The sequence below is a fragment of the Artemia sp. Qi Xiang Cuo genome, chromosome 15 (genome assembly GCF_049724085.1).
Source record: "Artemia sp. Qi Xiang Cuo chromosome 15, ASM4972408v1, whole genome shotgun sequence".
In the NCBI taxonomy this organism is placed as follows: domain Eukaryota; kingdom Metazoa; phylum Arthropoda; class Branchiopoda; order Anostraca; family Artemiidae; genus Artemia; species Artemia sp. Qi Xiang Cuo.
In genome coordinates, this window is record NC_142808.1 from 2441181 (window position 1) to 2466225 (window position 25045).

The following is a 25045-nucleotide window of genomic DNA, read 5'->3' on the forward strand; positions in this document are numbered from 1 at the left end:
GCATAACATTTCTTTGATACTTGCTTTCCAAAATTTTTCTTCGTTTTTGAATTCGTTTCTTTTCTTTTATTGTCCCATTTGTCTCTCTTTTTTCTTCTTTTTTTATTTTTTCATCTCGAGTAACAAATGTTTGACCCTTGCACATAACGTTTCTTGGGACAGTCTGTTTTATCCGCACATATAACCTTTGTTATATTCAGCCTCGCTGTTACCATACTTTCTCCCTTTTTTCTTTTTTTCAATCTTATTTTTCTCTTATTTTTTTGTTTATTTTTTTTATTAATCTTGAAAAGCGATGTTTTACTTTTTGTGCTTTTTACTTTGTCTCTTTTTTTTCTCTTCTTTTTTTACTATCTTGAAGAACAATGTATTTGACCTTTATATAAAGTCTAGTAAATTAATCTTGAAAAGTGATGTTTTACTTTTTGTGCTTTTTATTTTATCTCTTTCGTTCTTTTTTATTTCTCTTCTTTTTTTATTATCTTTAAAAGCAATGTATTTGACTTTTATATAAATTATAGTTTTCTATTAGCCCCGTTTCAGCTTCTCTTCTTTTTTTGTTTTTCCTTTATATGTTTTTTCTTTTTTTTTTTTTTTTTATGTCCCTCTCTTTAAGGGCACAGCTCTGCCTCATTATTAAATAATACGTTCTACTTTTTTTGGCCATTGAATTTCTTGGTAAATTTTGGAAATACTCCTGACCATTATCGATCCACTTCTTCCTCCTCCTTTACTCTTTAACTACTTACCAATCCTTGTGCTATTGTTTATTAAGGTGGTGCAGCTCCACATCTGAGAGAGGAATCCTACCTTACATTGACGCGCGTATGTCCGACCCTTAGGGGATGGGTGTTCAGTTCATGTGGGAGGGGGGGGGGTTTGGGGTCTTGAAGATGCGAAGAATGTGCGCTAATAGACTGGCATTTTTATCTTTATAATGAGGGGGAGGGGCTTGGACTATTCTTGGAGGGCGTATTAAAATTTGTCTCTCTTTCTCTTCTTTCGAAAAGATTAAAGAAAAAAAAGGAAAGCTCACACATGCATTAAAATTCCAATAAAAATTTTGTATCTTCCCTCATTTTGGAACTGATTGGCAATGTAAGACAAAATTCTCATTGGACTAGCTGAAAGTATTTTATGGGTAAGCTTCTCTTATGGGAAATGTCTTTCTCTTTTTTTTTGGGGGGGGGGAGATTGAAATGGAATTTGGTTTTGATGTGTGTGATATATTCCTGTAAAGGTTGTTAATCCCCTCTTCTCTTTAAAAGTGAGAAGTAATCAAAGATAAAATAAACATTGGGATGAACTGTACCATTTATGAGCAGGTCTGTCTTAGGGCCAAACCCCCTTTTGGCTTTCTCTCTTTATTTTTTCGGGAGGATTAAAATAGAAAATTCATTTCTCTAGAGACTAAAGAGAGGGGGAGATTCTCCCATCTCTGTAGGAGTGAGGAGTAATTAAAGAGAAATTAATGTTTGAGGATTTTGGACTATTTTATGAGCAAGTCTCTTTTTTGGAAAACGTATCTTTTTCTTTTTTTTGGGGGGGGGGGGGGGGGGGGTTTTGATGGAAATTAAAATGGAGGGTAGCTTTCATGTATGTAATGCATTCCTGTAAAGGCTGTTAATCCCCCTTTTCTTTAGGAACAAGGAGCAATTAAAGATAGTATTAATATTGGGATAAATTGGACCATTTTATGAGCAGGTCTCTCTTATGCCATAACCCCCTTTTTGATTTCTCTCTCTTTTTATTTTTTCGTCAGAATTAAAATTGAAATTAATTTTATTGTATGGAATGCATTTCTGTAAAGACTGTCAATATGCCTTCTCTTTTGGAGCGAGGAATAACTAAAGACAAAATTAATGTTGCAGGAATCAGAAATACTTTACGAGGAGGTCTCTTGTGTCAAACCTCCCTTTTCCTTCCTCTATCTCTCTCGTTCTTTGGAGGATTCTAAATGGTTGTCAATCTCCCTTCTCTTTAGGAATGGGACCATTTTGAATAGGAGGTCTCTTTTTTTACAAAAGCTCTCGTTTTCTTCCTCTCTCTCTTTCTCTTTTTTGAAAGAATTTAAAATTGAAAGTAGTTTTTATGTATACAATGTATTTATGTTATGGTATGAGTATGGGGATGACCTGAAACATTTTCTGAATAAATGCCAAAGTTATGAGAATTTAAGGAATACCTTTTTTTTGGGGGGGGGATACACCACGGCTCCCAGGTATCTTGGAGTCCTCTTCTAGGGAGCTAATTGTTGCAGTGGAAAGGTTTATTGAGAATATTTTAGAGGCATGAAAGTTATAATTTCAAAGTGTTGAGTGCTATTGTTGATTTGTGCAATTTTTCTCTGTCTTTTTGTGTATATTGTCTTTTAAATACACGTGTATATATATATATATGTATGTATGTTAATGTTTTTCAATTCCTCTTTTGTTTAGGAGTGAGCAGCAATTGAAGACAAAATTAACGTTGGAGGAATTGAAAATATTTTATGAGCAAGCTTCCCTTTTACCATGTCATTATGGGGATGATGAGCAATCAGTTCTTGCATTAATAGCCAAAGGCAATGAAATTCAAGAGAGAGCTAACCAACTCCTGTCCATTGCCGGAAGTTGTGACGCCAAGTTCCCAGCCACGTCTGAAATTGATCAATGCATTAAGGACGTTGAATCATTTGATATAGTTGTTGAAGACTTGTCTAGATTGAAAGAGGTAAGTTGATTGAAAGAGGCTACAACAAAGTGCTGTAAGAGATCAAAACCCACAAATTCATACTTCACAGTTAATACCACCTTGTTTTTCCTCTCCCAAAACGTGGTATCTACAAAAAGGGGATTTTGTGGAAAAAAGGAAATGAAAACTATGCAATCAAAAGCTTATAGAAAAACATAGAAAAGTCAGGTTTTTGTTCTGCAACTTGTTTTTTTTCCGTTTATAGAAAAATGATAAAATAATGTATTTGTTAAAAAAAATATCAATTCGAATTGAAATTTGGGAGTCAATAAGAAACATATATATGAATAATAAACACATGTAATTTTTTAAGGGATATTAAAAAAAGAAAAAAAATGAAGGAACAAAAGAAGCCAACAAATAAGAAACTTGGACAGTACCAGTACCAAATAATAAAAGGGAAACTAGCGGGACCTCAGAGGCTGTCAGAGACCTCAGAGGTATTCGAAAGCCTCAGAGGCTGCCGAATGGAGATAATAGAAGTCACTAATGCCATCTGTTATGCATCTGTTTCATATCAGCAAAATCACAAAAAACAATATTAGTTTCATAAATAAAATATACAGAAATGTTATGCCCAAGTATATTTTGATAGGGAGGGACCATAGAAAGGTATAGTTGTAGTACATGTAGTAGTTACATGTAGTATTACTACATGTAACTACTATTAGTAGTATTACTGTACTACATGTACATGTAGTACAGGAATTAGGGAGTCAATAAGAAAAATATATATGAATAATAAACACATGTAATTACTGCGTTTATTACATGTAATAAACATGTAATTAAATAATAAACAATTTAATACTGCCCTAAAATTTTATAATTTTGAAGCAATCCCCAAAAAAAGGATTTATGGTCCATGTCCCCCTCCTGGTTACCCCTAAATATCAGGATTACTTTGAATTCTACAATAATTTCTTATATTTTTCGTATGATTTGCCTCTACATTTTGTTTATTTTTCTTTAATGAATAGGACAGGCTTTTTTCATATCTGGAAGTAAAGCACTGAATGAGGGTCAAGATAGGAACTGGTTCAGAAGCAGCCCGAGGTGGGCTGAATCTGGGGAGGGGGGTGTCTTTTGGAGAAAATGTTTCCGAGCGAGGTTTTGCTATTACTTTTTGCGAATTGGAGGCATAACATAACTCCTCCACTCAAGTGTTTCTAACCTGGCCTTTTTTTTAGAAGAAAAAAATATGGAACCTTGCCGTCTTTGATAATTATTCGCGGGGCCCTTTTTTTGACCAGAGAGAGGCAACCAGTTAAACCAGGTAGAAGTCAATAATCAGTATAGAAGTGATGAGCTTTTTGATCTCCTTCTGTGTTAATATGTAGAGAAGAAAACTACTTCAAACTAGATGACAGAAATAAGTTGATTGGAAAAAACTATACAATATCCTGTAGTGGCGCTGTGGGTTTGATATCACCTTGGTTGCGCGGGACCCGGAGTCTAAGCACAGTTGACGACCCGGGGCCCGGAATGGGATTCCGGCGATGAGATTGTGCGAGAGCGTCTCCATAATAATTCATACAAGAAGTAGAAGAAGAAAAAGAAACTAAAACAAAATGCAATAAGAGATTATAATCTATACAGCACAGTTCTATATAATCTATATAGCACCAATCCCATTCCGGGCCCCACCCGAGGCCTAGAATGGGACTCCGGCGATGAGATTGTGCGAGAGCGTCTCCATAATAATCCAAACAAGAAGTAGAAAAAGAAACTAAAACACAATTTTTCTGTTGTTGGAAACGATTTTAATTTCCTTTTTTTTATTACTGCAGAAAATTGTGAGATTGAGCCTACTTTTTTTAATCAAAAATGGGAATGAACTTGAAATTATTCTTAGTGAAAGATAAAAGCGAATTACACGAATATAGCCTGCTCTTAATTAGTTACACAACTGTTCCACGTAAATGGTGAATGTATAGTATATTTTTTCGGTAAATATTGACTCGAAGTCAGATTCGAATTACAATTTCTACAGTTTTTTTTGCAGTTTTTTGTTCGAATGAACCCACAGATTTAGAGTTTATCACTTTAGTAATATTTGCTTATGTAAAAAATTGGGTTTGTCTTCTTGTGGTACTTTAGTAAACGTGACGTTTGATTTAGCTATGACGTTTGACTTAGTTATGACGTTTTACATATCAAGTTTGATTTGTAATCATGATTTGTTATCATGTTTATTCAGCCGGTACCAGCACAGTATATGTAGTACGCAAGTAGTTTTATTCTCTCGTTCGTCAAGATTTTTGATTCTCCACCCACTCCTCAATAATTTTATATATTTATTTTCTTTATTTTATATTCTTTTTATTCGTTTGGCTCTGTCTAGTTTGAATCTGTGATATTTTGAATCAATGTATAATTTGCGCTGCGATTGACGATGTTTTGCATGGCTAGAGCCGTATTATGACAAGAACTGCCACTGATCGGCATGACCATGTAGAGCCTTTGAAAATACAGTCGTTTTATTATTATTAACTAGCTTTTTCGTTTTACATATAGTTTTTTATTTAGATATGACGTTTTACATATAAAGTTTGATTTGCTAATTGTTTCAAATTTTGTCAGTCAGTCCAGAAGCAACAGCCTTCCGTTGTTTTATATCTAGACGGCTGTATATTCTTCGAATTCCAAACTTTATGAAGTCAGCCTCCTCGATATTAATCTGAAGCCCCCCCCCCCCCTCCCCAAGCCAGAAGAGAAAGCATTATCCTAGAAAAGCACCTTTTTAGACGGGTGTATATTCTTCGAATTGCAAACTTTAGGAAGTCAGCCTTCTTGATATTAATCTGAAGCCCCCCTCCCAGCAAGAAGAGAAAACGTTATCCTAGAAAATCACCGTTTTCGTGTTTTGCTCCCAATCCCACGAGATCAAATCTGACCAAAGTAACTACGTTTTGTTCTTTCCTGACCCCACCCCCTCACCTGGGTCACCCACTCACCTATGACATTAAAAATTTGCTTATTTTGCAATTGTTCCGCTATAAAATAGGTTGTTGTTACTGGATGTAGAAAACAATTGGAAACATTTTAAGAATCTTGATTTAAAAAAAAAAAATATTTGAAAAAGGGGATTTGAGTCTAGAAAAAAAAAAAAAACGTATGTCAAAGAGAGGAAGTTTTTATATTTCAACCAAATAACACTAGTTTGAATAATCCTTATCTTATCATTTCCGAATTTAATCAAAGAACAAAAGGCAAAGCAAGTTAAAAGGAATTTATCTCTCAAAATCACTAAAAACTTGAAATTTGGAAACTAACAAAAAATTGAAGAAATTGTAAGAGATTAGAGAACGGCATGGCAAATCTATGAACTGTGTGGAAGATCGTAAAAATCTTTATATTTCGTTGGGGAGGGGGAGTAAATGTGTAAAGACTCCTCCTTCTGCACCTCTATGGATTCAACTCATTTCAGAATTTCACTTAAAATGAAATTTAGTCTTGTTGGATGCCACATTTGCCTTCAAAAATAAGTTGGTGTTTTTCTGTTTCATCGCTTCAGTGCAAATTTCGGTACTTGCTAATGAAACGAAACACCCAAGAAGTGAGGTTAGGTTAATCCTAATGAAATACAACCTTCATATCAGCTTTAGTTTATATAATAATATAATTTGGGCTGTATATTCGCACATTAGGGGGGGGGGGTTGAGGTAAAGTATTCGGACATCGCCCCTATCATACACTACCCCCCCCCCCCTACTGCCTAATGTGGAAATATATAACCCAAATTATACAAGTCCGATGCATTCTTTCACTCCTCACTTATCTTTTTCGCTATGAAACCAGTTTTCTCAACTTGAACCTGAGCCTAATTCTTGTGTGTGTTTCGTTTTATTAACAAGTACCCAAATTACTTTTGTTTTTCTCTCTTCTCTATAATTATATTTTAATAATATAAAAGAAAATGTTTTCTAATAGCTTGGAAAACAAGCTGCTTGGTTAGAATATCGGGCTGATATTCTTCATTTGAATATGGACAAAGACGACGAAGAGTCGGCGCCTCTAGTCACCCTTGAGGACCTTTCTAATCTCCTAGATAAGAGTACTTACCTACCTGGCCATCCAGCTATAGAAAAGGCCATCGAAGAATTGCAAAAATTAGTATTAGACGCTGAAGAATATGAAACAAGGGCCAGAGAAGTGATGAAAACGCGGTATGTACCTTAAAGATTTATTGTAAATAGTGTGACTAGAATCGGCTAGAAGAGAGGATTTGTCCATGAAAGCGTGGGAATTTGTCGCTTTTTTCAGATGAAGATTGGAAGAATCAATTCCTCTTTTTAATGTTCTCTTTTAAATTTTATTTCCCATTTTTTTTTACTTATCATTATTTATTTTTAAGCTGGAGCTATTCTGGTTTTATGAGAAGGTTAGGGTCTCCTAATCCTAACCTTTGAAGACCTTAAGACGCTTAGGAGGCCTTAGATGGTAACGTTCCTAACCTTAAGAAGGTTAGGGTGTCCGCCGTAAGTGTGTGTTTCGTCCTTATTTCCGGGAAGGCAAACCTGTCAGCGTGGTCTCGTAGATGCGCTTGGGGTTGATTAAATAAAAAAAAAAAATTCTGGCAGTATTTAGGAAACTTACTTTCAATAAAAATTCTTTTGTGGGAGGGGGGGGGAGAATCTAACATTAAAAACCATTGCTTCCTTCTCTCTTATTTTGCTCCCTCACTTTTTTGCTCTCTTCTTATCATACTTTCCCCTTGTTTTGAAGTTCTTTAAAAAATACATTAAGTAATAACTTTCAATAAGCAATAATGTTCATAAAAAAAAAGAAAGCTGAATAGTTAAAAACCTATGGATAGTTGGCTGGTCAACAATTGCACCAAAAATAATATTCTAGAAGTGGGAAATCGAAGGCTACAATTTATTAAAAAACACCAGTCTTTTTAAGAAAAATTTATGTAAAAATCTGCGACGACCTACGATCTAAATATATTTTGTCTTCGGTCAACCTAAACATTATTTCAATAGTTTTTATTGCTTCATTAAAAACGAAAAGTATTCTTTTTTAAGAATTTATTTATCTTTATTTCATAGGTAACCTGTTGGATTTTGGGGGATTGTTTTTTTTTGGTGATTTTTTAAGTTGGTTTCTTTTCTAAGTATTTATTTATCTTTATTTCATAGGTAACCTATTGGATTTTGGGGGATTGTTTTTTTTGTGATTTTTCCCGCCACACGCAGCTTCTTGTATCTTGTTTATTTGTATTCAGGGACGTCTTTTTTTGTGGGGGGGGGGTGCACTTGCCCCCCCCCCCCCCCCCCAATAACGTGGAGAAAAAAATTATCATATATCCCATGCCCCATGACTATCCGGATGTGAATCCCTCTTGTCCCCCAAATAAAAATTCTGGTGAGTCGCCCCTGTTTATATTCAACTCGTTCGGGATATTTCACAAGATTTGAGCTTCTGCCTTATGTTGTATTTCTTCTTTTCTCATTGGCCCGTCGTCTGTAGTCATTTCAATTTGGCTTTTCAGTCTTGTGTCTTGTAGTTGTTCCAATTATACATGTGCCTCCCTCATTTCTTTTTTCTTGTGTCTGTCTAACTTTTTTTTTTTTATTATTTTGTAATCCCGTGTCCTTTAGTCGTTCCAATTTTACGTAGGCCTCTTTTCTTTTTTTCCTTTTTCTCTTTTTTCTTCTTTGTAGTCTCGTGTCTTGTGATTGTTCGAATTTTACGTCGGCCTCCCTCATTTCTTTTTCTCTATTTTTTTTTTTTTTTTTGTAACCTTGGGTCTACTCGTTCCAATTTTAAGTAGGCCTCTTTTTCTTTTTTTTTTTTGTTTTTGTTTTTATCTAGTTTTTTTTTTAATTATTACTCCTGTTTATTGTGGTTTTTCGAATTTTTTACGTGGGTATAACATTTTTTTTCTTTCCTTTTTTTTACTTTTTAGTTTTTTGTCTTGTGGTTGTTCGAATTTTATGTGAGCCTCCCTATTTTCTTTTCTTGCTTTCTGTATTTTTTACTATGTAGTTTCGAGTCTTATAATCGTTCGAATTTTACGGAGGTCTCCTTTTTTTTCTTTTTTTCTTTTTTACTTTGTAGTCTTATAGAATAGAATACGATTTATTGGATACAATAGCATAAAAGCTAGCATAAGCACCTTAGAACAATTACAATGATAAAAACAAATGTTAGGGGATAAACATAAAACAAAAAGTTAAATCAATTATTAAAATGGGAAACAAAATAGGGGACTAAAGGGTTTATGTACCTCATGGTCAACATTTGGGGACACATGTCTAGTTGGGTATTTGGAGCTCTACGAACATTGAGTCTTGTATTTGGAAGGATTGGGGGATTTTTTTTTAAGGGGGGAGAACGTCTATAATAGGCAGAACTAAGGCAATTATGACAAAAGTTCATGGTAAGGATGTGACGTCGTGATTCCAATGTAGTAAGTTCAAGTCTAGCCAAACCTTTATTGTATGTAGTATAGGACATTTCAAGTATAATTTGTATTGTTCTTTTTTTTGAATACTTACAATTTTCGAACATTGGTCTTTGGTCATACGAGGGTGCCAGTCAGGGCAAGTAGTTCAAGACGGGGTCTTATTTAAGAACAATAAATTATGTTAAGGACTCTGGATTGATATGGAGAACCGTTATAGAAGGGAGAAAGATTTAAGGAGGAAACTACCAGATTTAAATAAGATGGAAGTGTGGGACTTCCATTTAAGGTCGTTGTCCAACTGTACACCATGCAGTTGAACCGTATTTAAATTTGGTATACAAAGCTCATTATTAATAGGTGCTACATTTTAAGAAAGGAGAATAGCATGAACCTGCTTTTGGGTATGCTTAAGTTGAGTTTAACATTGTCAAGGTAATTCTTTAAATTGTTAATGAGTGAGTCCAGTGTAACGTCTGAAGTAGTAGAGGTTTGACAAAAAAAGTAGTAGAGGTCTCGCGTCGTGTAGTCGTTTCAATTCTTCAAGGGTCTCTCTTTTCTTTTCTATTTTAGTTTTTTGACACTATTTAATATTTTCGCAGGGACTTAAGCTACTACGCAGTGGCACCATTTATAAGAATAATCAAGAAGTTTCCTGTACGTTTACCTGCCATGAAAAACCTTTGTGAATATGGTGACGAAACCAGCAATTGGTTTAAAACACTGGAGAAGATGGTGTCACCAGAAATGCCACCCTATGCGTCAGATGTCGAAAAGTTAGTTCATTTTGACTTTAGTTTGGAAATAAATGTAGTAGTGTTACCAATTAGGTTTCTGTTTATAAAGGTTAAGGCAAGAATTACAATAATAATAGGAATGACCCTAAATCCCGAAATTCGGTCCTGATGGGACCTTATTTTGGAACTTGCTTCAGGTGACAGATTTGACGTCATCCGGTGGAAAATGTCTATGCGGTGGAATATTCAGTTTGGTTTTGTTTCGGATCAGAATTGAGACATTTCTCTTTTCGACTGGCGAAAACTTGAATTTAAGACGTTTTCTGTTTGTGCATTGTTTAGAATGACGTTGTTTATATCCATTTATTATAATTCGGTATAGTATATATACAATTATATAACATATTCCCTAATCACAATTCTTTTTCTGTTTCTTTAGATTTCAAAACTTGTATTTTTAGATTATTTTAATTTTATTTACTATTAATTTAGCTTTTGCTACTTATTACAGGGCTACGGGGACATTTGCTTCTCTCTGCGGACTTTTTCCCCCCATCCTGTATTTTGAAAATATCTCCCTTTTTTAGAGGGGGGTGGAGTATTTTTTTTTTTAAAAGTTATTTTTTGGTATTTCACTGAAAAACTTGAAAACAAATAACAAAATTTTCCCCAAGATTTTGAATGATCCATCTATTTTACTCCCCTCCTAGAGATCTGTGAATAGCTGGCACTGGGGGAGACAAGTAAATTTTACTTACAATCAGACTTCAAACCCGGTACACGCGTAGTTCGTTGTCCTTTAGCCATCCTCTGATTGAACCTTTGATATGACTCTAGTAGAGGCTAAATCCCTCCGAAAATATTTTCAGTCAATTGTATTAAATCATTAAACATTAAATATTATTTTATTAAACATGAAATTTTTTGAACATTTCATTAAACATTATTTTAGTTATTAAACATTATCATTCAATTACCCAGGATAGCCTTACTCTTTCCTTAACCCAGCTTTTCGACTGTTGAAAATTTGAATTAAAGATATAAATGTTTTATTCCTGCATTATTTAAAATATGTTGTTTATATCCCTTCTTATCCCTTCTATCCTTTCTATCCTTTATATCCCTTCTTATGTATCCTTTTTTTTAGTTTGCTTTTATAGACTTTAAAAGAGTGTCTTTAAAAGAAACTTCCGTAAAATCAGTGGTATTTTACCATGTCAGAGCCCTCAAATATAATCTATTTTCCATACATCCCAAAAATCACTACGAATTTAAAAAGAGTTTGCACACAAAAAAATATGTATGTAGTATTTACTAATAATTTCAAAATCATGAATACTAAACTCTGGTAAAGATAAAACCCTAGTTACTCGCCAAAGAGGGATATATCAAATACTACATGACTGTGGCAAATACTATGTAGGTAGAACCCACCAGAATTTAGAAAAAAAGACCTACAACAGCATAAAGATGAAATCACCCAAGCTTGAAATTCTAGTAGTGTTAGTGCTTCTTTTGATTCTTTTAATTAAGCTACCATGTTTTTGATAACCCCAGCCACAAAATACTTTTTGAAGAATCCGCCCTTATTAGCAATGACCTAGGCATAAAACAGGTTGTTCGAGAAGAATTTGAAATCAGAATCAAAATAAATGATAATATTTCCTTAAATAGGGATTCGGGGGAATGCTAATTAAATGCTTTATGCACAAATTTAATTAAAAACTATTTTAGAAAGTATATTAAAAAAAGTATATTAAGAAAGTATATTAAAAAACCAGTAGAGACTAACACAGAACCAGTTACAAAAAGGTCTTCGAAATTAGCTGCCAAAAAGGCAAGATTAGCAGTGAAAGTATGTTTTTAATTATTTTTCTTTCTTTTCAATGAATTGCCTTATTTCACCTCACTTTATTTATCAGTCCTGGTTGAAATTCGCTGCAGTAAGGATGCTGGTTATTGATGTTTATGATGGAAAGGCAGTGGGGTCTTGGTCGCTATTTACAAAGAAGTATACATTATGAGGTCAATAAAAAACCTTTATTCTGCAGTTTTTTTTTTGCTGAATAAAGTGCTTTTATGTCTGTTTCATCGGTCCTGGTCGAATTTTGAAACCCATAATGATACACAAACGTACAGTTGTTGGATTAATTTTGCCACTTGGCGCAAAAACTTCCACCTCGGGTTGACTTCATTTTGTGCGAACATGAATCAGGTTTAGGTATGACATGTCAGTATCAATTGGATATGTGTTTTTTTAAGGCATTTTCTTTCAAATATACTATTTATGATAGCTTCCCCCCTCTCTGTACAAAAATTTCTCAATTTTTTATTTAGGCTAATTGGAGAAGCGGAATCTATTCCATTTGTTCTTGAACCTTTGGTTGGATTGGAGGCACAGGTTGCAGCAGCCCAAGGATGGAGGGATAAGGCGTCCAAAATATTCCGTAGAAAAAATGCTGTTTACTCCCTTATTGAGGTATGAATTTTAATTAGATTAAGCCAATGATTTATGACCTTTAGGCGTAACAGCGACGATACGTGGTTAATGTCTATTAGTCTTTTGGCTATATTTCTTTGGTGCTCGGTAACAAACAAACTGACATATTATAAGATAAAAGTGTAATTTTCATTTATTTAGAATTTCAATAAACATTATAGAAAGAGCTTTGTGCCAACGTTTGTTGAAATTCTAAATAAAGGAAAATTGTACTTTTTATTTCATTAAGTGTGAGTTGTTCGCTAGCGTTTCTGAATGAAAGGCCAGTCGGGACCATCTTTATGTTTCTATAATATGTTTGTTTTTCAACATATGTTATGTTTGTTATAATATCTATTATGTTTTTATAGTGTACCTGACAAAAAAACGACAAATTCGGCAGTTTAATGTTGTGAAAGTTCGTTTGTAAATAAAGTTTCATTCATTCATTCAAGCCCTTTTGAATTCTGTCTCTGATATTAAAATTTTCTTACCTATTTTGTATCGGTCTTGTCAATCACTTCCTGTTAATTGATTTAAAAAAATAATTGCAATTTATCAAAACTTCAAATTTAATTTTAACAAAATTGAGTTAGGAAATATTTAAGATCCCCCTTTTCAGTGACTTCTGAAAATGGGTCATGCAAACTCAATAAATCAACATAATCTTTATGCTTTACATGCAGAGTAAAAATCTCATGAAGTAAGAAATCTTTACTTACATGTAAAGTAAGTTTTACATGTAAAGTAAGTTTTTCTTACATGTAAAACAACAATCTTTATTTACATGCAAAGTAATTTTTAAGTTTTTGAAGTAAGTTTTTACATGTAAATTAAGTTTTTAGTTTTTGATTAAGTTTTTACTTACATGCAAAGTAAGAAATCTTTACTTGCATGTAAAGTAATTTTTAAGTTTTTGAACTAATTTTTTACTTAAATGAGAAGTAAGAAATCTTTACTTACATGTAAAGTAAGTTTTATGTTTTATAAGTGAGTTTTTCGTTACATGCAAAGTAATAAATCTTTGCTTGAATATGAAGTAAATTTCAAGTTTTTGAACTATTTTTTTACTTACATTCAAAGTAAGAATATTTTCTTATATTCGAAGTAAATTTTTTTTTTTTGAAGTAAGCTTTTACTAACATTCAAATTAAGAGATCTGTTCGCTAATGCTAAGTAAGTTTTATTTTATTGGAGTGTGCTTTTACTAACAATCAAAGTATGAAATATTAACTTTCATGTAAATTGAGTTTTTTTCTTTTAGAGTATGCATTTAATAAAATTCAAAGTAAGAAATCTTTACTTACATGTAAAGTAATTTTTTAGTTTTTAAAGTGTTTTTTTACTTACATTCGAATTATGAAATATTATAGTGAATGCGAATTAAGGTTCTTGCTTTTTAAGTGTGCTTTAACTAAAATTAGAAGTAAGAAATATTAAATTTTATTTAAAGTAAGTTTCTAACTTTTGAAGTGTGGTTTTACTAAAGTGCAAAGTAAGAAATCTTTACTTACATTCAAAGTAAGTTTTTATTTTTTAGAGTGTATTTACTAACATTCAAATTAATAGATCTTTACTCTTATACTAAGTAAGTTTTATGCTTTTGGAGTGAGTTTTTACTTACATTCAAAGTATTAAATCTTTACTTACATGTGAAGTAAGTTTTAAGTTTTTGGAGTGTATTTAAGACAGATAGAATTAAGAAATATGTAAGGTCATGCGAATATAGTTTTATTTTTTTGAAGTGTGTTTTAACTACAGTTCAAAGTAAGAAATCTTAAATATCATGTAAGTCAGTTTTTATGTTTTTGAAGTAAGTTTTTACTTACATGCAAAGTAAGAAATCTTTACTTACATTTGAAGTAGTTTTTTTGTTTTTAAAGTAAGTTTTTACTTACATGCAAAGTAAGAAATCTTTACTTACATGTAAAGTAAGTTTTAAGTTTTTGGAGTAATTTTTTACTTACATGCAAAGTAAGAGATGTTTTATGTTTTTGGAGTGAGCATTTACTTACATGCAAAGTAAGAAATCTTTACTTACATGTAAAGTAAGTTTTAAATTTTTGAAGTGAGTTTTTACTTCCATGCAAAGTAATAAATCTTTACTTAAATATGAAGTAAATTTCAAGTTTTTGAAGTAAGTTTTTACTTACATGCAAAGTAAGAAATATTAACTTACATGTTAATTGAGTTTTAAGTTTTGGAGTAAGCTTTAAATTACGTTCAAAGTAAGAAATATTTACTGAAATGTAAAGTAAGTTTCTTGTTTTTGAAGTGTATTAAATACAATTAAAAGTATAAGATCTTTAATCACATGCACAGTAAGTTTTATGTTTTTGGAGTAAGCTTTTACTAAAATTCAAAGTATGAGATCTTAAATTTCATATGACTTAAGTTTTATGTTTTTGAAGTAAGTTTTAACTTACATGCAAAGTAAGAAATATTTGCTTACATGTAAAGTAAGTTTCAAGTTTTTGGAGTGAGTTTTTACTTACGTGCAAAATAATAAATCTTTGCTTACATTTAAAGTGAGTTTTATGTTTTTGAAGTAAGTTTTTACTTCCATGCACAGTAAGAAATCTTTACTGACATGTAAAGTAAGTTTTAAGTTTTTGAAGTAAGTTTTTACTTACATGCAAAGTAAAAAATATTCGGTAAAAATCTTATGCACGTACTCACAGGTTCAACTTGTGATAGATTCGAGCGTTTTAGTCTCTTGGGTTTCAAGAGTACTTAACAAAGGCTCTTCGAAATATTAGTGAACTATTTAGAAATGAACAAATAGTGGTTTTTCAATTATATATGTTTTTTGGGAATATACGTCACTGCCGGGCTATCATACCTTCATGTTGAAGATTATGTTAAGCATAGAATTTTGAAAAAAGGGAAGAAAATCAACACATGAATTAAATATTTAAAGATAGAGTAATAGATATAATTAAGTAAAAATATTTTAAGTTAAATTAAGAAACTAATTGGAAATAACTAATTAAATAATAACTAAGTAAATTAGTAAACTAATTTACTTAACTAGTAAAGAAATATATTAAGTAGTACTACATTAAACTAATTAAGTAAAGAAGTAAACAGCATTTTAAGTTTCTTGACAGCAATATACAAGTTTTGTTTCCATTTCCGTGGGAAGTTCTGAGTACTTATTCGAACCTGAAGCTAAATGCGCAAAATTTGTGCAACAAGTATTGAACTGGGCTTACCCTAAAATACAACTGAAGTACATTTAAGGGTCAAGCATGTGTGCTGTGTGTGACTGACGATTGACGTCCTTTTTTGGTCTTTACAGTGAGCTATAAGGCTTAGGAGTTGGAAATTGTGGCACTGGGAAATTGCCGTAAAGTTAATAAATTAAAAGTATCATATGAGCCAGTCATATACACTTATTTTGAGGGCTCATTTCGTCAGCCTCTATGTTTGAGGGGGGAGGGGGTATAACGGAAATATACTCCTGGAAATAATAAAGCTTTGAGTGTATGTTCATTGGGTTTTTTTCCGAATTTGGACTGAACACCTTTAGCCTGTATATTACTTTTATAATGCGGCATGTTATTTTGTCTATGTGATTTCTATTATTATTATTGTTGTTTATGTTTATTATTCCAATTCTTTGCCAAAAATGTCCCTAAAGTCAGTAACCCATAAATTGTGTTCAAGCGAGGTACCTACATTTGTTTATATGATGGTGAGCCGGTCAACCCCCCCCCCCCCCTTCCCCCCCGTCTCCAGAAAATATTGTAATACTTAGAGGGGGGTCAAGAATTTCAACGTTGCACGGGGACGAGAATTTTATCCCAAATATACTTGCATCTTCCCCTTCCTGTGATGGATAGACACATCCTCTAATGGTTAACATCTACTGAAAAATCTTAGGGGTATAACCGTTCTTTTTCAAAAACTTGTAGTATTTTTAATATTAAATGTTTTTTTAATGTTATTCATTTTATTTCTATATTGCTCGTTTTATATTATATGCTAAATATAACTAATTATATTTTGATTAGGTTTTAACCCCACGGCCTGAACATTCTTTTGGACCTTTTCGTTACAAGAAACGAAAGCTTCGTGATTCTGATTACGGCGCTGGTGGTCATATATTCCCTTTGACAGAAGAAGTAGCATCAAACCCACTTTCATTGGCAATTGCTTTCAAAAATCTTCAAGATAAAGAGGTTTCAATGATCAGAGTTCTGAGAGCTGAAAATATTAAACGAAGAATTGAAGATGTCCGTCATAGGAAATCCGATTTGAAGATTTGTGTTTGCCGGAAAGCCCCTTGTGGAATGGTGATGCAATGCGACTTGTGTAAAGATTGGTTTCATTGTAAGTTTTATTTTATTTTCTCTAAAACAGTGTTCCAATGCATGTCCAGCAATATCCTATTGCATAGAAAAGAGTATTAGCACCTTGTAAGAGTAGAAACTGACACTTGCGTCTAAAAAAGAATCACTAGAACCATCTAACGTTTGGCATTTTTTCATGCTTTTCAGTTCTGTTAATTTTGCTTTAATATAATACTGAAAAAATACCAAGCGCTAGGTAGCGTTGGTGAGTTTATTTTGTTTTGGCGCCAGTCTCCGCTCTTACAAGTTACCTATACTCTTTGACTAAGACTACAGAAAAAAGGCACATAGTACAGATGTCCTACGGGTCTATTTTGCAATGTTAATAAAGGTTTAGCGCATCAGATGCACCTTGAAGGTATCTGTCATGGTGGTGATGTATGTTTGAAGACGGTATTGCCTTGTTCTCTGAGCGACCAATTCATTCAATCGCTCCATTCATGTTTAGTGGACAATGTCCATTAAATGATCTGAGGTTTAAAATCTATTTGTAATTACAAAGAAATTGACGATTATTTCATAAGTTTTATTTAATCCAACTTGTTCTGAATAAGCTTACTTTTAGCTGGCAATATTCATGAAAACAGTTTACTTACTTACTTAAGATGAGGCCAGACTATTGAGCCCAACTCAGCACCAAGAAGCTACTGGACTAGGTTTTACCACAGTGATCTGTCCTCTTTCTGCGGTTGAAGCCACGACTTTTACCACTTGTAGTCATATTTCACTTATTGCCACTTGTAGTCGTGATTTGACGTCCTTTTTCATAATATTCTGCCGTGATCTGATCTGGGCTCCTGGTTTGTTTTCGTCCAGGAGGAGGGAGGCACTGTAGTAAGGACCTAGAGTGTTAGGGTCTCCTCTGGGTGTCGCATTACACGGCCAAGTCACTTTAGGCGTCTTTTCTTGGTTTTGCTGGCCATTCAGGTGCAATCCAATTGTCTACCACTTTTAACAAATTGGAGGGACAATAATTTTCGAAATAGTTTACGAATTTGCCCACTATGTGGTATTTTAGGGGATGTATTGGGACATTTTCTTTTTAGGTGCAATGACTTGGCAAATATAAGGGGAGATATGTTTAATGGTGGAAAGTATGAGCTGCTACTGGGAATCCTTAAATCAGCCTCTCCTAGATATATAGTAGCAATAGGCAATTTCATTTTAAAGGGTTTAAAGGCTCGAAAATAGGAGTTTCCTTTTATTTATTTGTATCTGCTTATTTATTATGCTTATTTGCATTAGTTCTGTATACCAGCTTCGAAATACACACATACATGCATACATTTGAAGCTTTTGACTCCTCATGAGCTGCAGAATCGTTGCGACCTTCTGATGTTACAAACATCTCTTAAGCATTTCCGGTCCAGAACGTCTAGTTGTCGTTCCTCTTCTGCCTTTATTGACCAGGTCTCGCAGCCGTATAAGTGTATGGAGTGTACGCATGCCGAGTGTTTTCTGAATTTTGTTTTGTGTTCAATTTCTAGTTTCGACCACAAGCGTTTGCGCAGTTGCCCGAAAGTACATCCGGTTTTGCCGATACGAGCTTGGACCTCATTTGATGCTCCAACCTTAGCATCCCTAAGTGCTCCTATGTACTGGAACTCTTTGACTGTGTCAATAGGATCTCTATTGAGATATATAAAAGAGTACACCATTATCAGTTAAAAGGTATTTAGTTTTCAGGATGATGAGCGCGAAACCTACCAAGACTAGGGTAGCTTCCACTCTGTTCATGATTTCTTCCGCTTTCGATGTTAAGTCGGATAGGAGAGCACAATCATCAAAATATTCAAGGTCAGCAACGCTTTCTTCGGCTGAAAATGCCACGCCGTCTTCTTCGTTCAGTGCTCTCTTCATAATTTTTGTCTGCTATGAAATTAAAAAGAATTGGGGACGCTGGACAGCCTTGGCGAACACCGTACTCTTCTTCAAGAGTTATCTCAGTTCGCCATATACTCCGATATTACTCTTCGTATCTTAATAAGTTTTGATCTGGTCGAACAGTTTAGTTAGGACACCATTTTCAAGCATTATCTGTCAGAGGATTGGCCGGAATATAGAGTCGAATCTGGTGATGAAGTCGAGGAAGATGGTGATGGTGTCTTATCCGTGAATTAATCGATGGTAGAGGAGGAGCCGCACAATGAAAATATGACCAGCACGTCTCATCTCTGGGCGGAACCCAGGCAGGTTCTTTCTTGTCCGTTGCTCTCGTTCCCTTTGGAAACGGTTTGTTGCAACTATTGCAAAAATCTTACCGGTTATGTCAATCAATGAAATTTCCCGGCAATTCTTGCAATTGTCTTCATCTCCTTTTTTGAAGGTGGGAATCATAATGGCGTTGTGTTAGTCAAAATTTCTTCAAGCAGGTGTTCCTCGTCTGGGAATCACGGATTTTATAGAATTTCCGACTTCTTGTGTTGACGTTGGCGACATATCACATTGGTTTTGTTCCTCTGTGTGGCAGTGGCATTGGATGAGGTATTGGGCTCGACGCTTGGGGTCGAGTGGGGGTTCTAATTAACCCCATTAACTAATCTTTGGGGTTAATTAGTTAGTTAATAAGTTGGATTAATTAATCTATAAATAAAAGTTCAAATAGGGATGAAATCCTTTTAATAGACAGTGTTTCACAAATAGTGATAGAAACTCAGCAAAGAATACCAGATATTCCGGTCCAACATCACCAACATCAGTAGTAAACAGTTTAGTTTTGCTACTGAGGATGATCACTGCAGATGTGATCGTAATATCTGGTATTTTTTGTGAATTTCTATCACTGTTTCTGAAACACTGTCTATTAAAAGGATTTTATCCCTATTTGAACTTTTATTTATGGTCATGGAAAGGCAGTGTGGTCTCCGAAATTATCTACGTCAAATTAATTATCTTATTAACCCCGACCCTTTGCGTTCTAATTAACAGGTCTTTGAAATGGTCTTTCCACCGATCCAATCTTTCTTGACGGTTTGATACGGTGGTTCCATCTTTTTTTTTACGTTTTCTCTGCTACTGCTCCTTTTTATACTAAACTCTTTGAGGATCTTGTACTGTTTGTTGGTCTCATTTTCGGCTGTTCCCTCCTCTATCTCTGTAACCAAGCTTGACCAATATGCGTTTTCGTCCCTCCTAGCCAGTTTGTGGAAGAAACGTGAGCAGACGCAATATATTTCTTGGTTACCAAAAACTTGTTCTGTTCTACACTTGCACCTTTTGGCTTTGGCCTAGACACATGTCAAGTAAGGCATCTGTGTGGAATGGTTTTCTTCTCTTCTTAATAATGGTGTACAATTTAAAAAAAAAAATTTTCTCGTTTTTGTTATGAGAATTCATATCTGGATATTAATGAATTTGAGTCTCACTTCGTCAGTTTTTGTCGAAGGGCAAGGAGAGAATTCGTCACACAATGTGAAATTTCCTGTTCACATGTAAAATATGGTACCTGACTAAGTTTTCTTTTTTCTTCTTCTTGCATTGAGGCATATCTATCTATAAAACGTCCTTACAAATTCAGTTTTTAAGAGCCTCCATATTTCCACAATTTCTATATTGTTAAATAATTTATATTTGACCACAAGGCTGTGAAACATCAATAAAGTTAATCCACCAGTTTCGTTTTCTTAGCATATTTGAACAAATAAAATTCACATATACCGTGATTATACTACCGCTACTTACAACTCACTGCATCACCTAGCCGCCTGAGGCCAAAACAACTGCGCTCGCATCCTCCTCCATCCCAATCTATTTGAAGCCTCCTTCTTTACACCCTCCTAAGAAGTTCCAGTTTCTTTCCTTACAACCTCCTCGTAACTCATTTGGGGCCGACCTGCTTTTATTTTGCCTTTGATGGTTGGCCAAAAAGAATTATTTTCGGTAGTCTGTTATCCTTCATCCCCATAACTTGTCATGGTCATCTAAACTTTTCTCTTAGTATAGCCCTAGAGCGGAATAGAACCACATTTTTCGTGCTGCTTACTGTTTGAAATACGGTCAGTCATACATGTACTCAAAATAATATATATCTAATAAATTTTATATTTATATATATATATATATATATATATATATACTATATATATATATATATATATATTTATATATATATATATAACATAATAAATGGCAATTTCTCTGGAATGCATCTAGCAAGTCGTCCTCCGTCTTTCAGAGCACCCACGCTTCAGAACCATGTTTGACCAATATGATCACTGTAGCTTATAATATTGTAATCTTGGATCACAGAATGTATCCTCCTATTCTTCCAAAAAAAATTGAACTGTGAAAACACGCCCTGGGCCTATTTAATTTCAACATCTTCACCGCATCCACCATCTTTTCTAAAAACACTACCTAGGTAAGTGAAGCTATTCACTTCATCGATCTTCCCATTATTCAACATCGCCTCTTTACCTTCTCTTTTTTCCAGTCTAAGCGACTTTGTCGTCCTAACATTAATGTTTAAACCTAATTTTGCATCCTGGACAGTCCAAACTCCCGAAAAATTTTCGCTAAAATTGTCTTCTAGGACACCCAAATCATCAGCATAATCCAAGTCTGGGAGAGTTTTACTTTTACGTTTGATTCCATGCTTTCCCACGGCCTTTGCCGTGTTCCTTAGGACAAAGTCCAAAAAAATCAATGATTGGCTGCGGCAGAAATGAACCAGTGGAATTAGATGATTCGTTTTTACATACCACTGTAGGATATGTATCCTACAGTATTTTGTTCTCTGATGCAACTGTATAAGTTTTGCTTTTAAGCTGGCATAGATATGGCCTTGACTCCAATTCTTAAGACCCTGAGCCTTGGAATTTGAGATACGTCCTACTATTTCTATCTTGTTAGTTGAAAAACGCATAAAAGTATATAAATGGCATTTTATAACTAACCTGTGAATATGGTACAAATACATTCTGTTGTCTTGACAATACTGATGGCACATCCGTTTTTTTTTCCTTTTTTTTGACAACCGCTACTAGCAAAAACTGCATTGTTGTACATAGAAGGTATTTTCCATTAAACATTGAATGCTCGATTTTTACTAATAACTAAAAATATACATGGTCGCGTAACTTTTAAACTTATTCAAGCAATCAGGTTTTATTTTGATTGTACTAGTTACCAAAGAGTAGGGGTAACTTGTTAGAGGGTAACTGGCGCTAGTGTTGACAAAAAACCTCAACACCATCTAACGTTTGGCAACACCTGGTATTTTTTTCGGTTTGATATTAAGAATAATTAATTTAAATATTGTAATTGATAAAATTAGCGTAGCAGTAAGTGTTTGATCTCAGTTTCTGACAGAAAAGCGTTTACAAAGCTTGAAAAAAATGTTAAGTGTTGCCAAACGCTAGATGGCACTAACAGTTTTTTGTCTACACTGTTGCCAGTTTTCATTCTTATAAGCTAATCATATTCTCTGCTTGGTACTTTAAACGGGGTAGGGTTATGCATTTCTTATGCTTGATGTATTTGTCTTGATATTTATTTGAATTTTGTACCTTTCAGACGATTGTTTACCTCCTCAAAAGTCTAACGGACAGATGATTGAAAGAATTCGTTTTCTTTGTCCTTGTTGTGAGCGTTCCAAACGGCCGCGTCTAGAGAGCGTTCTGTTCCTCTTAATTGCCCTTCAGAAGCTGCCTGTTCGGTTGCCCGATGGAGAAGCCCTCCAGATGTTAGCTGAAAGGGCTATGCAATGGCAAGATAAGGCCAGGAATTTACTCTCTCAACCAGAAATTGTAGAATTTATGGCACAGGCTGGAAATCAGGCGAATCCGGGTCATGAAAATGTAAGTTTTCTCGTCTATATTTAATGTACTGAAATATATTTCAGTACATTAAATAACTTAAACCATAAAATTATCTCCTTGAAATCTAAGATCAGAAAGTCTGTATCTCTTCTAGGTAGAAGTAATGGAAATTCAACCCAGAAAATTAAACTTTTTCTTTCTTCTGGAATTTTCGATTTTATACAAACTGAAATTACGAAATAATACAAAGCTAATGCCCAGAAGCAGATTAAAAGCCTAGCTGTGAACCAAGACATAGTTAGAAACGCCGGTTTTGGAAGCCTTTGATTCCAATATCTACCAAAAGGGGTATCGGATCTCAACCAATTTTGATTCGGAGTATATATTTGAAAATGAATACTCTAATTAATCATTTTTAATACGAAACTCATTTCTTTTCTACTAAATCTAAAATTCTTTTGCTAATGTCCTTCACGTCGTGAAGAGTTGGGCGAAATCTGTTCACGTGAACCTATGTTTTCGCGTTGGATTTGCTCAAGGAAAGTATATTTTGCTTTCGTTTGCCTCTGGTTCTCATCTAACAAGACGAATTTTTTTATTATTTAATCTTTCATAGAATTCAAAAATAAATGAAGTAGAGAGTCAACGATATAGCGTTGACTCTTTTTTTTTTACAGTGTTGACTAAAGGCCACGTTTTCGCGAGGACAAGAGCTAAGCGAAAGTCATTTCTCCACGTGAACCTTTCCTGTTTTCGCGCTTGATTTGCTCAAGGAATGTATATATTGCTTTCGTTTGGTTTTCATTCATCTCTAACAGGACGAAGTTTTTTTTTATTTAATAGAATTCAAAAAATAAATAGAGAGTCAACGCTATAGTGTTGACTTATGGTCATATTTTCACGGCGACGAGAGCTGGACCAAAGTCATATGTCCACGTAATTGTGTGTTTCTGTGCATGAATCCTTCAACATAGAGAACGGTATTGCTTCCGTCCTTCTCTCCTCCATCTCTCTTTGAAGGGGAGGAGGAGCTCTCGTTCAACTCTACTATGAGTGGAGCTCAACTTTTATAAAAGTGGACGGAATTGATAAAATTTGAAATAATGTTGAAACTCTTTGGGAATATAAGGAAGGTGGAAATGCTAGTTTTTCTTCCACAAACAGGGTGTGTAATTAAACATTCAAAGGTTCAACTAGCATCAAAGGCCTTAGACATCCTTTTTTGTTTGGTCATACATACTTAATGGAGTGAAGTAGAATGACAGTAGGCTATATTAAATTATTATATTTTTGTAAACCGGATAAAGGCAACGTTTTCTTCGTCTTCTTGTTTGGATTGTTACGGAGACGCTTTGGTTTAACTTCATCGCCAGAATCCAATTCTGGAGTGAATTAAATGTAAAGATTTATGTTTAATTTTCTGTGATGCTCGTTGAGATATATTTATATTCTGGGTCTACTTTCAGGTAGCTGAAGAAATCTTTGTTGAAAAAATTGTGTTGAGCGATGCCGAGATGTGAACATAGATTCAACTGCCGTCCTAACGAAAATGTCCTCTAGTTGCATTCTAACTTACTCCCCTGAGACATCTACTTCTTTGCAAGGAATGTTTCTAGAATCATTCTATACATTTCGTTCTTTTATCAGATTCTTAAAGTTTTGTGTCAAATTAGTCTTGAAAAGTTCCTTACTACCCACCTAACGTGCTCTTCCTAAATTTCAGTTTGTTTTTTTTATAAAATCAAATATAAATCATTATATTGTAAATTGCTTTATAAAATGCCTGCTTTATAAAATCAGTAAATTGCTTTACAAAATACCATAAATTTTAGAATATATAAAACATATTATATTTTACAATAACGAGTTTTAACAGCTAAAACTGAAATGGGTTGGCTGCTTTTGTTTTCAGTTTGTATAAGTGTTTCTTTTTGGCGTTATCAGATTCTTGTAGATTATGAATTCAGAAGATGCAATTGTGTAGAAGTTTGCTAGAAGAAATGAAAACGAACATTAGTTTCATCCATATTTTTGGCAGGGGGGGGGGACTCCTCAGAATGATTTCTTTTCTGCTTAGGGGAAAGGGGAGTACTTTCCACTAACATAGAACAAACTATGATAAAGTGGTGCTACAAATCTTAGCTATCCCCACGATATTCCTTATTGATTGCAAATTTAGTTTTATATTTTTTTTATTATATGCTTTAAAACACCCTTTGTATTTCAGCCCTTAGATTTTGAAGATCTTCCACTAGTTCCTAAACTTGAACCAGGAACCGAGCCTTCCTTTGGTCGGGGGGGCTTGCCTCTTTCCCCCAAGAAGGAAAGGAAGAGTTCTCACATTCCCAGGTCAAAGAGTGCTCCTCGCCTGAATGCCACCACGGAGTCTACTGTTACTGAGTTACTCATTGAAGGTGAACTACTAGAAGTGAGCTTAGAAGAGACGCAAATTATGTGGAAACTGTTACATACCCTGAAACCCCAGGAACCTCGTGAATATTATATTGATGTAAGTCTCTCTCTCTCTCTCTCTCTCTCTCTCTCTATCTCTCTCTCTCTCTATATCTCTC

The 25045-nt window shown here is 34.1% G+C and overlaps 1 protein-coding gene across 2 annotated transcripts in view; it reads left to right on the forward strand.

Annotated features, from left to right (window-relative positions):
* Positions 1-25045, forward strand: part of Kdm5 (Lysine demethylase 5) — a 125849-nt gene that overhangs the window by 82827 nt on the left and 17977 nt on the right. For both annotated transcript variants that reach the window (XM_089101639.1, XM_089101640.1), the window contains 7 exons: positions 2439-2712; positions 6667-6902; positions 9748-9921; positions 12220-12361; positions 16378-16696; positions 22231-22514; positions 24703-24984. In XM_089101639.1, coding sequence (XP_088957765.1) covers positions 2439-2712; positions 6667-6902; positions 9748-9921; positions 12220-12361; positions 16378-16696; positions 22231-22514; positions 24703-24984 — 1711 coding nt within the window. The remainder of the gene's footprint in view (positions 1-2438; positions 2713-6666; positions 6903-9747; positions 9922-12219; positions 12362-16377; positions 16697-22230; positions 22515-24702; positions 24985-25045) is intronic.